An 18181-nucleotide genomic window follows, 5' to 3' on the forward strand; every position below is an offset into this window, starting at 1 on the left:
GATTGCCAATAATGTCTGATCCTGGTAGTCGCCTATGTACGAACACAGACATGGCACAACACGAAGATTATTAAGAGTTAAAAAAAGACTGGTCCTTTTCAAAATATTGTAGATAGTTAAATAATTTACTTTTAACGTTTATTTTATTATAAGTATTAATTAAAAGTATTTTAAAGCAATGAAATATCACAATCAATAGGAAAAAAATCTAACTATTGATTCCAATACTCACTTTGAGCACAGCAATACTAGATTTTAAGCTTAAGACCGCAAAAACCAAAAAACTGTAAAAATCGCACATTTTTTTAAACGCTTATATCTCGTAAACGATCACCCACCAACAAAAATCAATATCATATTCGAATTCAGTGGGTCAAATTTAGTAAAGATTGGTTAGTCTCCGCTCTGGTAATTTTTTTTGTTGCTCAGTGTAATTTAATACGTTGGCAAGAAAAGTCGATCTTACATACAAAAATTGTTCAAGTCGGAGTCGGAGTCAAAGCATAAGGCAGAAGTCAGAGTGGGAGTTGGTAAATTTTGAAGTGACTCCACAGCCCAATTCAAGAATAAATATATAGTTCCTTTCATTAAATTTATACTTACGTAGATTGTAGACGGCAAAGTATTGGTCCACGGTATATTTTTCTATATATTTTTTTAATAAAGGTTAAGTTTTTAACACATTTATAAACGGGAATTTAAAATGAAATTAACACTGTAAGATTGAATTATATACTTTATTCTATACATCATGGTCACATATGTTAAAAAAAATTATAAATATATTGGTTTCGGTTTCTCAATTTTACAGAATATACGTATGCATACATATATATAGGTAGATAGAACAAATGATGATCACTTTTTATATCATTTTCACATACATACACACACACACACATACACACAAATATGCGCGTACACGCGCTCATATACATTAAACATACATCAACTTTCATTTTGAGACAACATTCACACAAGTGAGAACTATAGTTATACATTCATTTTACACTGAAGAAACTGTTCTTCATAGCGTAATTTGAAAATAATAATTAAATCATTAATTGTCCAAAAACCCACTTAGATTGAAATTCACTTTACTCTTTCACACTAGAAAACGGTTACTAATTTTACATAGATATTTATTTACGGTTATAAAATCTAATTCTTAAGTAAATACATCACACATGCATTGTTTTACAATTAAATATTTTTTTAAATTTAATTTATGAGCTGCAAATAGCTTCTAGTGTCAAAGGGTGTTTCCATTATGTTTGAGTAGAAGTAATGACAATGATTGGACGTTATATACATATATAATAAAGATGATGTAAAAGTCGTTTGAATAAAGTGTACTTTAAAACTGTGAATATATACAGATAAAATGAACATTTTTAAATCGATAGAAAGTCTTTGGTAAAACAATTAAAGTGAAAATTTTACTGAGGCTGAATTTCAAAATAAGGGGGTTTTGCTGTCACATTTATATATCATACACGGTGAATCGTTGTTGGGTATTTCGTTTGCATTTTCGATTTAAACATTGTCTAAATCACATCTATTACATTAAACAACAACAATAAGCACTCGCCGAATATGAACGGTGAAATGTTATGAAGAAAATAGAATAATTATGCAATACTTCTCAACATAATACTATGCTAGTTTCATAATATTAATGAACACCAATATCTTTAAGACCAATTATGTCCATTTCGCGGCGAAATTAGTTCGAATCGTGAATCTGAATTAAAGGAAACGAACATTTTTTGTTTGTTTCATTAGATTACATATCAATTTTAATGTTTTAAAAAACGTTGTGCAAATTTATATTGGATAATGCAAGACAACATATTTCACTCCGAACATCTATTTACAATGCAAAAGCATATATCCACGCAGTTTTAAATGAACACAAAATTTAAACGAAAAATAATAAAAAAAAAGGATACATCAAGGTGTGCTCATAATAACCATTTAGATTTTTGTTAAACACTGGTTTCATTTTTCATTTACAAACTAGTTAAATCTAACGTACAGCTATTAAACAATAACACAATTAGGTAGTAAGACAAAACCACAAAACCTTTGCTCTTATGCATTTTTATTGCGCAACTTACTATAATTAAAAAAAAAAAACAACTTAATTAACTTGTACATTAATACGAAAATGTATGTGTACGTGTGTGTGTTTGTATAAATAGTCTGTATGTACATTTCGCCTCACATTTTACATATTTAAATAAGTTTTATGCTGAAAAATTTTTCTAAAAACATAAGGAAAGCTGTTTTTTATTTATATGAATTTTCATACTGTCAAAAAATGAGATATTTGACTAAACTTTTTTTTTAAATCAAATGATGAAACTCTTTATTTATTTGAAATTTCAATTAATAAGTATACATCTACCTGCCCCTGTTGTATCATTGAATGTGTGTGTGTGTATATGTGTGCGTTTATATGAGAGTGTAGACTTAAATTTAAATAAAATGAAGGCAATGAAATTGTCTAATGAAAGTAAAAAAAAATGGCTCTGGTTCCACTGGTTGGAATGTTTGGTATATATTATTCGATTCTATTTATTATTTAGAACATATATGTGTTACGCCAAATCTGTGAAATTGCCAATTACGCGTAATCGAAAAAAAATTGCCGTATTCATGAAAAATTCAAGACCATTGTAGTTAATTCACGTATTCGACAAATTCTTTAACCGCTTAGACGCCCAGCCGACGCGCAGAGCGTGTAATAGATACGGCTATTTGCGCCTTAAGGCGCTTTGGGCAGCTAAGCGGTTAATGATCACACGCAATCGACAGCGTGTTATATTGTATCCAATTGTCAAATAAGGATATTAAATTTAGTTTGATTTATATAATATTATGTATTATATGAGTACTTGCATAGGTTTCGATTATCTCACATGACTGATGTTTAAATTCTTAAATAATAGCTATTTTTTTGTAAATTTTGATTAATTTTTAGCAAGAAATCACGTTAAAAATTAAATTATCTTCCTTGCATTTTTCACGAATTCGACAATTTTTTGCCGATTACGTGTAGTTTCGTGGCAAATTCACGGATTCGTAGTAACATATACAAATAAAGCAATAAATTGTAACTGAAAGTGTACATAAATTTAGTAGAAATGGCGTTAGCGAAAAAAAAAACATACTTAAAGTATAATATGCCCTTAAATCCCAGTTGGAATGTAACTCCATCATTCTGCTCCCTATAAAAAAACTTACAAAAATAAATAGCAAAAGGACGTTACTTATCACGCGCTATTATTCAGACGAATTAATCTAATATATAATAATAAAAGAAAAAAAAACAAAAACAACAACTAAACCGTATTCGAACAAAGATATTGTGGTCCATCGTTTTTTTACTTAACACAACATTATGTTATTTTTTTTTAATTATTTTACTTTACATCGATACATAAATAGAACTTACATAAACTTTGATTTTGCATAAATTTTACGGATAATTAACTTTTCTAAAAATATTACTATGTCATATATCCATAATTAAAAATAAAATTTATACACCTGTGAGTGTATTTGGGCATATATATACATATAAATATATATATGCGCATATATACTTTGTGAGTATGTATATATAATACATACACATAGACTTCTACATATCTTCAACCTTTTTTAAAAATATATTTCTCTCATAAACTTTAAACTCAATTTTTAAACATTAACTTTTTTCATCTTTAACGCAATATATCAAAGTGATTCGATGTGGCATCCATCTACAACGTGTATTGTTATTTCTAAAAATATATATGTGTGTATACATATTAGAACTATAGTGAAGGTACATGCGAAGATCCATTTACAAATTTAAACACAAATTGTAGTGGAATATCATCAAAGGAGGAGCTGTGAAATTTTTGTGTTTTTTCAAATCATTTTAAAGAGCTATTCGAAAACTCAAAATTAAAAAGGCACTTATTAAAATTTGGTATATATAATATATATGTATGTGCATTTACAAAATATTTATAAATATATGAAAATAACTTTCAAATTTTTTCAAACTTCAAATTACATACATAAAAAAATATTTATTATACTTTTATGAGTTTCGGTGGTAAAATTAAAACTAATGATCTCAAATTACATAAATATATATTATTTAATCCTTTTTGTATTTTTTCATTTTAACGCATTTATTGTACTAGATTTGACAGTTTAAATGGCAAATTTTAGCACTCGTTTATTTCACACTCAGGTGAAACAAGAACCTAAAATTGCATATTGAACATTTTCAGTTTTTTGGAACCCAAAGGAAGTGCATGTTATTTAATCAACTGCCTTAATTCATGTTTAAAATCTGTTCAACAATCAAGAGTCGTTCAATTTAATAATTATGCTAAATTTAACATCGAAAATATCAAAGTGTGGAGTAAAAATTAAAATAAATTTAAGAAAATAATCATTCAAACCTTTTTAAAAGTCAAGTTGTGAACTTATTTACCGGTCCAATTCAAACAGAAATTCAGACAAGTGATGAAATATCCATACTAATTTGAGGTATAAATTTTATTATGATAAAGAAAGTGCAGACTCTGTTACTTTAAGCGAATTATGCCAATTGAATATTAGGATTCGAAAAAAAAAATTATGCAATAATTTTTTTTTAAATTGACTATAATAAATATGTATATATTTAAATACACGTGTGATGTACATATGTATGTGTATGTGTGTAAGAGTGTGTGTTTGAAATATAGTTAAGATATATATATATATATATATATATATATATATATATATATATATATATATATATATATATATATATATATATATATATATATATATATATATGTGTGTATTTGCATAAAAAATAGTTTTATATTCGAAATAGAATTTTTTTAATATATGTATATATACATGAATACAACTGTAAGATCAAATATTTTCTGGTAAATTGCATATGCATTGTAAGTCATTGCAAAGTTCTGTTTGCGATTTACCGATGTACAGAGTTTTCAGTAACAACACAAATATTATATACATGTACATATACACATTTACAAAATGTATTAAAGTTTCATAATATACATATATATGAAATATAGCAGGTTAGCGACACACATACACTTGCTTATATAAATTAATCAATATACATATGCAATGTAATTGATGACGTGTAGAGGATGTCACAATCGCAAATTGTCCTTTACCAGCACCAACCATCATAACACTCTTCTAAATTCCAGCTTTTGTACTCAATATGAAGGCATCTCAATTAGGTACAATATTCACAAACGTTTTCCCTATCCTACATCAATTCCCACTTCTCATATATTACCAATAAATGGCCACCGGTTAGTTTGTATTCATACTTAGCTTGTATTTCTAAGACATTTTTGCATCACCTGTGCCGAGTGTACCATTCGCTTCGCATGAACGTAAAACAAGACAAACCAAAAAAAAAAGGTTAAAAATTGATCTAACTGAGAGACGATAGATAATAAAAAGAAATTCTGACAGCCTTCGTTGAAGAAGTCGAGAGTGGCACTGAATTCAGAGACAAATGGTAACGTATTGTACACAAAAACAAAATCTTTTTTTGGTGGTTTATATGGTAAGACAACATTCATTTTTATTACAAATAATGTACCCTAACACAATTATACACAAATTGTCACTCTATTCAACAATAATATAGTAACACAAAATGTTTAATACCACTCATTGTTCGTTTCAAAAGTTGTAATACAGTTTTTTTATTATTTAGAATGATTTTAGAGTTTTTTTTTTAATCAGAGATCCATTCACATAACAATAAAATTTAACAACACTATATTTTTTAAGTAGACACTCCAATTTCAGCATGATTATTATTAATTTATTTATACTATTTTTAAACTTGAAAAGATCTGGAAGTAAATAAAAGTGAAAATAAATATAAAATTATGCAATACAATATAATACAACACGAATATAATAATAGTTTTGAATTTGTGAATACAATCTTTCAAGAAAAAAAATTAGTTCTCAAATTTCAATTTTAAGCACTCGGAAGAATGTCGAAATTCATCCGTTACCATTTCTTAATTAATAAAATAAATCTCTTTTTTTCTTTTTAGCGAATAATGGATGAATGTCTATATTAACACTGAAGAGATACATACTTAAGTTCATTTTCGTTTTGCGTGTAACATTTCCATAAGAAGCGTTTGCGTCGGCGCTTGTCCAGCACAATGTCTTCCGTATAAATGTTCTTCACCTCGAGCTGCTAAGGCATGAATTTCTGGTACCAAAACTACCAGCCTACCAAATTTATCCTGAAATCAATACAAATAACAAATTAATATCATTATTACTCAAGTAAAAACGCATTGAATTGTACATATTTTAGATTATTCTACAAACATATCAAAAATACAATGAATAAACACAAACAAAATTTGATTTGAATTTTAATAATCAATAGACGAAATTGGCATATATTCAATAATATGAGTCGGTTATAATTTCGATAAAAACATATTAATAAAAAAAAAAAGTAACCAATCAACTGAACTGAGAAAGACTCTTCTATAGACAAAATGAAAAACACGTTAAGATTACGTTAATTCTTTATATTTTAATGTAGAATTTAAAATTAAACAAAACCATTGAAATAAATTCATGCACTGTATTTGTCGAGCGCTTTTCGTATTGACATAATTTTTCAAATCTGAAGTCTTTACTTACATTAAAAATGTATCTGGCAAATTCAATATTATACGATTAATCAGGATAAATGTAGAAAAATAGTAATTACCTGTATATTAGGATAACACGTAAGTGTGTAGTCAAGAAGCGCAGTTTGAACGGTTTCATATCCTTCCTGAACACATTTTTTGTTGGTGATACCTCTCACTTCTGAAAATCAAAAATTGAACAATGTCAAAGCAAATGCACTGAACGAAACCCTCGACTCTTTAATCATTTAGAAAATGACAAATTCACATACAATATTTAAGACAACAAATCAACGTGAATATCATACCTGGGTTAAGTAATAATAGAAATTTGACGCATATATATTCAGACACATCAAATTTGAGGTCGGCTAGTTTGGTTTGAAGTTCGTTGAAGTATTCCGCTATGGACGGCAAGCCCAGCAGTCCCAAACATAATAGGTCGAATTTCTGACCGTTGTGTAGCGTCGTCTCATCCGGCAATCCGTTGTGCATGCGCTGATGCAGGTGATCCAATACTAGCATATCTGACCAAGAGTGTTGAAGAAGTTTCATCTGATCATCCACCTGGACAAAATCGAACGTTAGTTTCAAACAAACAAACGAATGCTGCTTCGATTGCACATAAAATAATCACAATTGCCAAAACGTACAAAGCAAATAAGGTAACACGTGTGCAAAAACAAATTCTAGCATCATCCTCAATCTCGCGAACCTTTGAACTGTGTTGTAAGCAGAATAACAATAAATAAATTTCTCTATTATTTTATGCCGAAATATGCGTATGAGAGAACATCTTATAAAACAGTTGATCTGTCTTTTAACGTTAATTTAAAAGTTCATATAAAAATAGTTGAAAATGTCCCAAGATCATAGAGTAGAAGAATTCGGTGCAAGAAGTAGCACATGATAGCATCGTAACTCGGATGAAAGTGACCAATTTAAAATAGAGACTCAATCAGTGCCGGTTATGTCAGCCTATTACAGTGAACGCACAGCTCACATAATTTCTATAACTTTCTCCAGAGGCGATCAGCGTTGACCCAGTTAGCTCAGTGGGTCATTGTTAGCGTGTCAAGAGTACCCACGCTGCTTCTTACGTATTTTCGATAAAAAGAAGAGGGAACCTTCAAACTCCCAAATACAACTTTATTTCAGTTCGGATACCATATACATATATTAGCAGCAGGTTTCGGAAGATTTGAAACATTTGAGATGTAGCACTGGATCGAAAAAAATGAGCAATATTAGCTGAGAGGTGAGTGTAATATTATGCTGAGAGACGACTTTCTGAAAGTTTTGGGTTTGGTAGGCGAAGAACGAGGTGAATCCTCGGCGACTAGGAAGACCAAGGCGTTAGCCCTCGAATCACGACAGTGGATAAACGGAGAGAGCGGATGTCGGCAACCGAGCAACACGAGGCGAGTGAAAGTGGTCGAGGTCGAGTGTTTGCTTTTGTTACTTCATCTGGCGTAATAGTGTCGAGGAGAAAGAGAGAGAGACCTCAACCGACTGACGCTGATAATGAACTCGGATAGAGAAAGTTGAAGATCAGGAGGTGGCGCAACACTACGCCATCGACACAATTCCCACAGACATGCTGCTCGATTGATTACACGCACATGCGCCAGCCAGCTGGACAGCAAATACCAAAGCGTTTCCTTTGTTCACACTCGTCGAGTACTACCAATACTATAATCCAAACCACCATTTCCTTAAATTTTAACCATTCTTAACTTGACTTCTAATAAGAACTTGAAATATTTCCAATTCGGTGTTGCATTTCTTATAAGAATTAAAGAACTACGTATTTCAAAAGACTTGAAATATAATGCTTCCATCCTAGTGTCTAAGCCCAGAGGTACATTTCAGGTGTTTTTTTTTTTAAACTTTTTTTATAAGAATTGAAGTATTAAAGAAGTAAATAGTTTTAGCTATGACTGGAAATATGCTATCCAATATAAGGAAACATATAATTGTGACAAATATAATATAAAACTTGGTGTTTTTTTTTATTATTTAAAAATCATTCTAAAAAGTCAGCATTGGCCTCTGTTGTAAATAACAAAAAAAGCGTGTCAGCACGATAATCTGAACGGTGATGGCTAAAATGTGGCGATTTCGCAACGCAATCGTAAGTAGGGCGGCACGAGGTTGAGCAACGCGAATTCGCCGACAGCCGCCTGGACTAACTTTGCCCTCCTCTACAGATGCTTTTCAAGTATGCATAGCCACTCTTGAGCGTTTAGAAGTTGTGGAGCGAGACATATGTAGACGAAATAGATCGTCGATTTTGGAACCAAGTCTTCCTTGGGTGTGAGGAGAATCAGTGGGGCAGCAGAGCAACAGTGGGGCAGTGAAGCAGCAGCGTACCACAGCAAGGAGAAAGGGAGTCGGAGTCGGCAACGTCGCCGTCGAGAGCACGCTCCAGCGAGCAGCCGCCGCCCCACCAGCGTGACTTCTTCTTTTGGCTAGATAGAAGCAGCAGCAGCAGCAGCAGCAGCAGCAGCAGCAACAACTGCCTGCTCAATACTGCTCGCTCGCTCCTCTCGTTATTTAACCACTACAGTCGGTCACTGTGTATATTCATTAAATTATTATGCATTTTTTGAGTCACGCTCGGCTAGCGCGCTGTCCCACTGAACGATCCATTGTACTTTTCGACAATCAGTTTCCGGACAATCTTGAGAAAATCTTCCCTTAACTAATGAGCAAGTGCTTAGTGTAGAAACCAATGCTCCAAGCACTCCAACTCAATTATTAGAATTGTGCCTAGATGCAAAACCACAGATTAAACTAAGCTCTTTTAATGTCTCCACCTTCCCTTGTTGTTTTTATAATTAAGTAGTGATGCGAAATTGATCTGGTGCAAAATAGATACATGACTGTTTCGTTCTCCAGCGGAAAGGTCTTTCAGCCTCATGTTGAGGGTTTTATGGAACGATTTAACCGCACAATCCAGAAAGTTTTGTCATTTGCAAAACAAGACAAAATAATTTAAAAAATACAATATTTTGCTCAAATTAAAAGCATATTTTATGTTTCCACTTCCATGGGTTGCAGCGAAGCTTGAAGAGTCTGCACATTCGTTACACTGATAATTCGTTGCTAAATTCAAGAGTGTAGTAAAACAATAACATTGTGTGTGAAATGGGTGTGTACGACAAATAGGCGACATTTTCAAGTACGAGGTTCACGAGGAGAGTTCCGCGGATCTTTTGCACAAGTATTAAAATATCGGCTAATTTATCGCACATGCTAAAAAAATTAGTTCATTTACATAGACGTGGCAACATAGCCAACTGACATGGAGTTAGCGTGACTTGTACATGTGAAAAAAATATATAACTGCAGTAATTTCAGCGTAAAAATGATATACCGGTAATTGTCCGAGCGGACGTGGTGCCCCACCACGCTTGTTATTATTACTACAAACACACAAAACACTTTATTTAACATGTTTTTCATACAGCGTTATTCAACATGTTTTTCACACAGCGTTATTCAACATGTTTTTCACACAGCGTTATTCAACATGTTTTTCAGCATTTGCTGTTACGAGATATGTTAAGGGAAGGAGAGTTTCAGGTGCGCAAGTGCACCAAAGCTGGGCTGGATGACGTCAACCACGTGCTCCAACCACGCTCCAGCACACCTTGAAAGCGAGGTAAAATTCGCGAGCGACACATTTTATATAATCGAGTACGCAATACCACTTGAAATGGACCTACAAAACCTTTGGTGACTGAATCTTGCACTGGAACTTCTGATTTCCCAAGTTAAAGTAACGATCTGTGCTAATTCTGAAGGAGCTTAAAGGATATACCCGTCCACGTCTGCTCGAAAAAGATATTGCAGTTTTTCGGACGCATTGCACGGAAAAGTTGGGCAACGTTCCAAGGAATCGAAGAACAGTCACCCAAAAGTTGGAGCGAAAAAATAAAAGAATTTACTGACTCAGTCCAACGTATTATTGTTCTGTATAGCCAGTTGAACATATCAACTGTCATTGAAGGATTGCTCCACTACTACATACTGTTGCTTAGACGATTTTAAAACAAATCCGGAATCATTTGTTCACAGAAGAGTGGCCGAAGTCTACACAGAAAACAAACGCTAAATCGGAACCAAACTCCGATTGTTAATCATAGTTTGTGACTTGACTGATGTGAGTGAAGAGAAATGTTCAAATTCTGTCAAGAATAGTTGCTAGGTCGACACTTTAGTTACTATGTTGTTTTTTTTTTAAATTCTACCTAACAACGATAAATATCCAATCGCTTAATATTTTCAAAACGAATTATCAAGCGATATAATCAGTTATAAAAATTACAATTAGGTAGGTATAAAAAAACATTCACACTAACGAAAATGTATCGTAGAGGTCGTTCTATTTATAAAGACCTACCCCTACTTAACGGAAAAGACGCTCATGCTAAGATCGTGTACTAATCGTTGCTTTTGTGCGCCTCTTCCGGGAGTAGGGGTTGGCTTATATAAATTAAACGATCTCTAACCATCTAATCTTTAGAAAGACAAAAGCTTTCTTGATAAACAAACATGGCACAGGACAGGATAGAGTCGATCGGCAACCTCCGAAGTAAGAAGGTATCCAAAAAACGTGGCTCAATTGAGCAACTACACGCTAAACAAAAACATGGGTCACATTTGATATAAAGCACATCCGCAGAATAAAATGTAGCAAACAAAATCGCAATCATAGCAGCATGGTAGCAATAAAAAAACAGTACGCGCGCGCAACACATACATACATATACATATGATAGTTTCGAATTATGGAAGAACTCACCTTGAGGTCCTTGAAGAAGCACGTGTTCCTCGCCCAGTCGACTTGCGAGAACAGATTTTGGTCCAACACTTTGCACATTAACTCAAACAGATCAACTTCGCACTGATTATAGGTTTGACTCTGCAACAGTCCGAAGAGTGAGTTTTGCCACTCGCGGTCGTCGATGGACTGCACGAACTCGCGGATCATGGGTGAGACACGCAGGGGCTCAGGGGCTGGGCCTGCATCCGGCGTCGTCGTGGTGGCTGCGCCCCCATCGAACGAGAACGACTCCGGTGAGACGGAGTGTGGGGATCGAGTGGTGGAGTTGGGTCCGTAGCAAGGCTTGTCGGGCGGGGGCGCCGGCGGCAGGGCGGGTAGGGCGGGCAGAGGCGCCGGCGCCCCCAGCGCGGCAGGCGACGGCGACGAGTCTGGCGAAGACGTCAGAGATGACACCTGAGGGATCTGGATCTCCTGCTTGATGGGCAGGGCCGGGTAGCCTCCATAGCCACCCAGCACCAGGCTGCAATCTCCACCTCGCAGCGTCTGCACGGCCATCTGTCTCTGGCGCATCATCTGAAGCTTGCGCGCGCGATCCCTTTTGTACATGGGACCGAACTTGTTGCGTCCGCCGCGCATCCTGTCTGCACGAACCGCTGCAACAAACACACACTCGATGTTACTAACCACCGTTTATTTCACAAACCAACCACCACACGTGAATGTGTGCGTGTGTGTGTTTGAATATGTGTGTATGTGTATATTTGTGTGTGTGTGTGTGTGTGTATATTATTACATTCAATCTATCGCGCAAATCCCGATTATGTGGTTGAAAAGTTGGAGCGACGCTGCAACGCTAAGCGAAATTTGGACCAATTAATGAGAGCCACTTGATTTTTTTTTTTGGTGTCATATATTATAATAGTAGGCAACGGTTTATTGCTTACTTATAACAAAAACACAAAGGAAAATGATACACGGGAAGAAAGTTGCCTGGGCGAAAAATCAAGGAAGCATCCAAAAGTCCACAAGGTATCAACTATCGTTATAGTCGAAGTGTATTTTCAGTTGTAATATATTTTGACTAGTTGGAATATATTCCGTTTAACCCACGTAAGTTGAATCATATAGCGAATTACATTCCAACTGGTCAAAATATATTACAACTGAAAATACAGTTCAACTATAAGTTAGACGGAGAGCTTAGGTTTTCGTGAAAACGTTACTTGACTGGTAAATTGAGTTGGAAAGTCACATTTTTGTTTTGAATACATTCTTAGGAGTTATCGTAATACGATACTCATTACCTTTATTCGTAATACCTTGAAAATATTAACGCATTATTGAATTCTAAAGTTTTCGTAAAAACATCAACAAAACTGTTATATTAGAACTGGCACACATTATTGAAAGTGCATTTGCACTTGTAGATATATAATTAACTAGTTAAATTGTATTCAAATATGAATCACCCAAAACGCTATTTGGAATATATTACAACTGAAAATACACTTCGACTGTAACATACACACTCACACAAACAAATACATGAATAGTCACTACGTGTCGCAAGCAGTTGAAGTAAAGTGACAGTATGCAACCAGTGATTGACGTTATATCGAATATCAAAACGCATTTCCAAAATAATTTTATTTTACATACCTGTAAAGATCCATTTGAAGAGAACCTCTCTGCTACAAGTCAATACAATACTAGCCTCCACCAGAACATACACATGTGAAATTCATATACTAATAATATGTATAATAAAACGATTTAGGAAATGCGTTTTCGATTTACATCAGTATTCTATGTAACGACAGTAAGCAATAGTGATATTCTATGTATCACTATTGCGTACTGTCACTTAACTAAAACTGTTTGCGACTTCTAGAAGCCATTCATGTAACTGCCGTGTATTTGTTTGTGCGTGTATGTATACTCGATGCACGGAATAAGTATCTGTAATTTTGATCATTGTGATTACGTGTAATGCCACAATGGTGCCAAGTTTAAAAAATTAATATTGAAATAAGTGAAATTTCAAATATTAATATAAATTCCACATCTAGAATCATTTTAATAAAAAAAATATTCCAAATTTTTGAGAACTTTTTCGTTACAGTGTTGGTTTTAAGAGTGCACAGGTAAGAACCGGAAGAAGTAAGTTAGTGTTCTTCTACTAATGTCGCCTACTGCCAAATTAAATATGTAATTTTGTTTCTGAACTATCAAAAAAAATATTTGCCGTGTCAAAATTTGTTGACAGGTTGTCAAGATATTACTCACGAAGATTTAATCGTGTTAGCAAAACTCTGCAGCAAGACAAGACAGTCTGTCAAATCTAACAGTAATGCGTTTATTTTCGATAATTGTGTAATTTCAGAATTGTTCATTCCAACAGAAGAAATTTCGATAGAAAAAAAGTGACATGTTGGCATTTAATTGAGGAGTTCAATTTCAGAATAAACTCAACGAATATTACCTCCAAAGTGGTGTGGCTCTCAAAAGTCGTAAGTGGGTCACTCCTGTTTACATTGTACACAACGCAAAGTAAATGAATTATTTTAAAATCGCAACATGTGTAACTTGAATTCCTCGTGTAATATCAAAACCGTTTTGAATGCATTTTATGTATGTGAATGAACCGAAATGAACAAATTGCCAAAATCAACAACGAAATTTATACAAATCCAATCCAAAACGAATTCAATATTTGCACGAGGAACCAAATAAAGCGCCGTTTGCACGTTGCGCTCAACAATAAACACACGCCAAATAAACACGCAACGTGAATCTTATCTTCAAAATACTAAACTCAATTTCGATAGTTTTATATGCAAAGTGTTTTGGAGAGAGAATATTTCTCCGGTCGTGTACGGTTACATTCTGGAGGGGATGGAAAGGAATCACAGCAAGAAACAATTACTAATTCATGTGGGAAAAATCTCAAATTGAAATAAAATATTTGAAAATAACTGAAAATTAGTAGCAGGTAGAACAACGTATGAAGAGGTAAGTAAAAATAGTGTCCGAGAGTTTGTACAAAAAAGTTTAAGTATACTGGTTTATGCCTGCTATGTAAGCCACAAACTAAGATGTAAACTCCCCGATTTTTTGTTGTTGTTGATATCTGTATCTTAAACGATTTTACTACACCAAATTGAAAGCCTGCCTAGTTTCTTTTAATGTAAAAAAAATATTTCTTACGTCGCCAAAAGATGTTGACAATAATAAAGCTATAACAATAACATTCGGAAAAATTAGCTACCCATTACATACTACAAGCGATAAATTGTCATCTGATATCGTTGATTGTTTTGATTCGCCGAAAAACCATGTGGAAAATCTGTTCTCTTCACAAGAGATGTAAATGGAATTGGTACGCTATCTAATACAATACGATGAACATTCACCGTATCAGCTTCTGATTAATTACCCGTCAAAAGACATGGAAAAAAGCGAGTTTATTAAATATGACACGTACATATGCAATACTGCAAGTATCGAATGCAATTAATACGAACAATGGCAGTGAGGCGCGCATATCCGAGAGAGCAATGCAGTTGGTGCAACGCTGTTAATATTTACGTAATCGTAATCGTTAATAAAGTGCATACATACACACCCACACACATACAAATAGTGCATACAAACACGTAAAATGCACAGAAACACACAGTCGTCGTATCACATTCGTTACACGCGCCGGCGAGCATTTAGCGCGAATGCCCCAACGTCTCACTTTTCAACTCGAATATTAAATCCACACTATAAATCAATCTTTAGATACCTTAGTTTACTTTAAAAAAAAGAACATAAATAAGAAAAACAACTGTAATGGGAGCGATACCTTGAACCTCTATGTAAGTGGTTCGGTTGTTTACGAAGAGAATATGGAATGAGCAGCGTGACACGCCATTGGTTTAGAAATCAATGAATGGGTAGTTGTTGATACGTCTATCGATTTGTTGCTATGTCTGTAATGAGATTGGTCTTTATTTTAAGACAATAATAGAAATGCAATAGAAAATTCACTAAATTATCCAACCAATATGTTGACGAAGAAACGTTTCATATATAACTATTCTGAAGTTATTTAGCTCGGGAACGGATGAACCGATTTTTTCTAATACAATCGAATATCAGTGCTTGAAATAAATTCTTTATTTTGAATGAGAATACGTAATAATGATTAGATTTGGAGCATTGGTTGATCGGTGAGATTTTGTTTTACGTAACAAATAAGCGCAAGAAAATTGTACTCACTATAAAACAAAAACTCAGTTAATATTGAGAGATTGTAAAATGGGGAATCCACATTAAAGCTCGCTGAAGAATACGGAACTTTTCGAGATGGTAAAACAAAAAGAAAGTTGGAAGCGTTCACAAAAGATTGTGATAGTACTGCATGTCCTTCCAAACGAAAGATTATGAAAATGTCATCATATGAAGATTTAGAAAAGCAAAAAATCATACTGACTGAAATAAAAAATCTTTCTATTGATTTGTATAATCTGAAAGGAGCAAGGATGGATAGAGAGATCTTCGAAAATCTGTTCAAAGATAAATGGGTTCCTGAAGTGAGAGATTTTTTAAAAAGTAAAGAGTTGCCACAGAAAGCAGTATTGTTAATAGAGATACTCTTTCTTATCCGAAAGAAAATATATTAAAAAGAAAAGACAGTCTTATAATAGCTAAAATATTACTGTCTAATATTACAAATCTGATTCAACAAAGGTGTCATATCATCAATTAAACGGCTTAATCGTGCTGATCTTCTCAAAACTCTTGCTGAAGAAGATCATGACTTGATCAATTTGAGTATATTGGATGCCATACACGGAATAGCAAAATCTTGGTCGAAATTAGAACCATTAACACTGGTTTAATCAGGGAGAAATATTCGTCCTAACGTGGAAATAGATTTATCGGATTGTGAAGAGATCGAGGCAAGTGATATATCTGAACATTTAAAATGATTTGAAAATGGCGGATCGGGAAAACATCGAGGCTTTGTTTGAACGCGAGTCAAATGATCCGGGATTTCAATACATATTGTCACTCAAATAAAAGACGACATCAAAAATTGATAGTTTGGATTATCCGGACCCGTACTCTCCATTATTATCCGGATAATCGAGAGTACACTATTTTTGAGTTTTATATGAAGAGGTTTTTGAGCTTTTGAGATGTTGATTTGTAATGGTTTTTCTTCCAATCTGCCAGAAGGAAAAAACAAAATTTAAAGCGATCAAATATGAATTTTTGTTATTGAAATCGAATATAATCGTACATGCATGACGTTCAGCTCTGAAACCAACTTAAAAGGTCGAGTCTGACAATGGTGAGAGTTGCAAAATATGATTATGGTTCTCACCCAAATACGTCTGTTTCGTGTGTTATAAAAATCTTCGATCGCAATGGTTACGAGAAGAAAGCGTCGGTGTCTGTCATTTTACACATTACAATTTTTTTAAATTGTAAAACCCAAAAGATCGAGTACTCGCTTTCCGAGAAAGCACTCTCCCTTGGAAAATATGTCGAAATGAGCACAGGAGACGTAAGGTGCGAGTACAATAAATACGTGAAGAACGAATCACCAGAATGTTCATACATTTTGGTATACGTTCTGGTTGTTACGACCATTTAACCAGGTCAACCGCTTACTATAAACCATGCTATGTAGTTGGTTACGACTTCAAGATACGAGCCAGAAGACGCAAACCGAGTAAGACACGACTGACTTAGATCGAATGCAGCTAGGTGATGCGATACACCAGGAAGCTTGTTCTGAAAATATTAATGCACATACACGGGTTTTATTTCTGTAATATTTTATCGGAAATAAATATTGCGCATTTAGAAGCCGGGAATGCTTTTCAGTTTAGAGATAAGCTCAGGTTTAGCTGAATTTTACGTATATAATACCACAACCAGGTAGGTAGGTATATAATCTAGATTATAACATCGGTTAATATATTAATGAATAAAAATGAGGAGACAGAGGAGTCGTTTTGAACTAATACCGGATCGGGTTGACACGATGTTACTCGCAGCGTGGCAACAGGTGATGCAATCGTTTTTGATTGTCCAAGTTACCCGCATCGTATCAACCCGGTACAACTGAAGTACATATGTATACTAGCATTTAATAAAATGTACATGATTGATACGTATTTTTTATTGAGAAAATTTGTGATTTCTGTATGAATTTAAGAATCTCCTCTTTCAATTTTCTTTTATCAATACGAATTTTCCGATTATGCTGTTAAATAAGGATTTTTTATACTGTTAAATTTGAACCCCCGTTGGTTGAATTCAATAAATTGTTAACAAAAGTCAGAATCGTGCAGTTAATTGATTATTTATTATTCACATATATCGAAACCTTACTACCTTACTCGCGTTTTAACCATTTCTAGAGTTTTCCTTGTCGACATTTTCAAATCGGCTTCGATATTATCAAATAAATATCTTTCTACGCCTGAAAATAAAATCCTCATTGAAATAATGAACTACATGTGTAGATATCGCGAGAATTAGGCATTACTTTTAGAACAACATTGATTTAATCAGTGTTTTATTTGAAAAAAAACTTGGGAGAGGCGACATAGTCGATGGACCTAAGCAAATAAACATATCAGTATCGTAACTTTCGTTTGCAGGCGTT

The 18181-nt window shown here is 33.8% G+C and overlaps 1 protein-coding gene across 2 annotated transcripts in view; it reads right to left on the bottom strand.

Moving 5' to 3' along the window:
• Positions 1 to 4884: 4884 nt before the first annotated feature.
• Positions 4885 to 18181, bottom strand: part of ftz-f1 (ftz transcription factor 1) — a 109974-nt gene continuing 96677 nt past the window's right edge. For both annotated transcript variants that reach the window (XM_077446365.1, XM_077446366.1), the window contains 5 exons: positions 11530 to 12164; positions 7028 to 7286; positions 6800 to 6900; positions 6165 to 6317; positions 4885 to 5909 (listed from right to left, as the gene is read on the bottom strand). In XM_077446365.1, coding sequence (XP_077302491.1) covers positions 6171 to 6317; positions 6800 to 6900; positions 7028 to 7286; positions 11530 to 12164 — 1142 coding nt within the window. In that variant the 3' untranslated portion in view covers positions 4885 to 5909; positions 6165 to 6170. The remainder of the gene's footprint in view (positions 5910 to 6164; positions 6318 to 6799; positions 6901 to 7027; positions 7287 to 11529; positions 12165 to 18181) is intronic.

Source organism: Arctopsyche grandis, chromosome 2 (genome assembly GCF_051622035.1).
Source record: "Arctopsyche grandis isolate Sample6627 chromosome 2, ASM5162203v2, whole genome shotgun sequence".
In the NCBI taxonomy this organism is placed as follows: domain Eukaryota; kingdom Metazoa; phylum Arthropoda; class Insecta; order Trichoptera; family Hydropsychidae; genus Arctopsyche; species Arctopsyche grandis.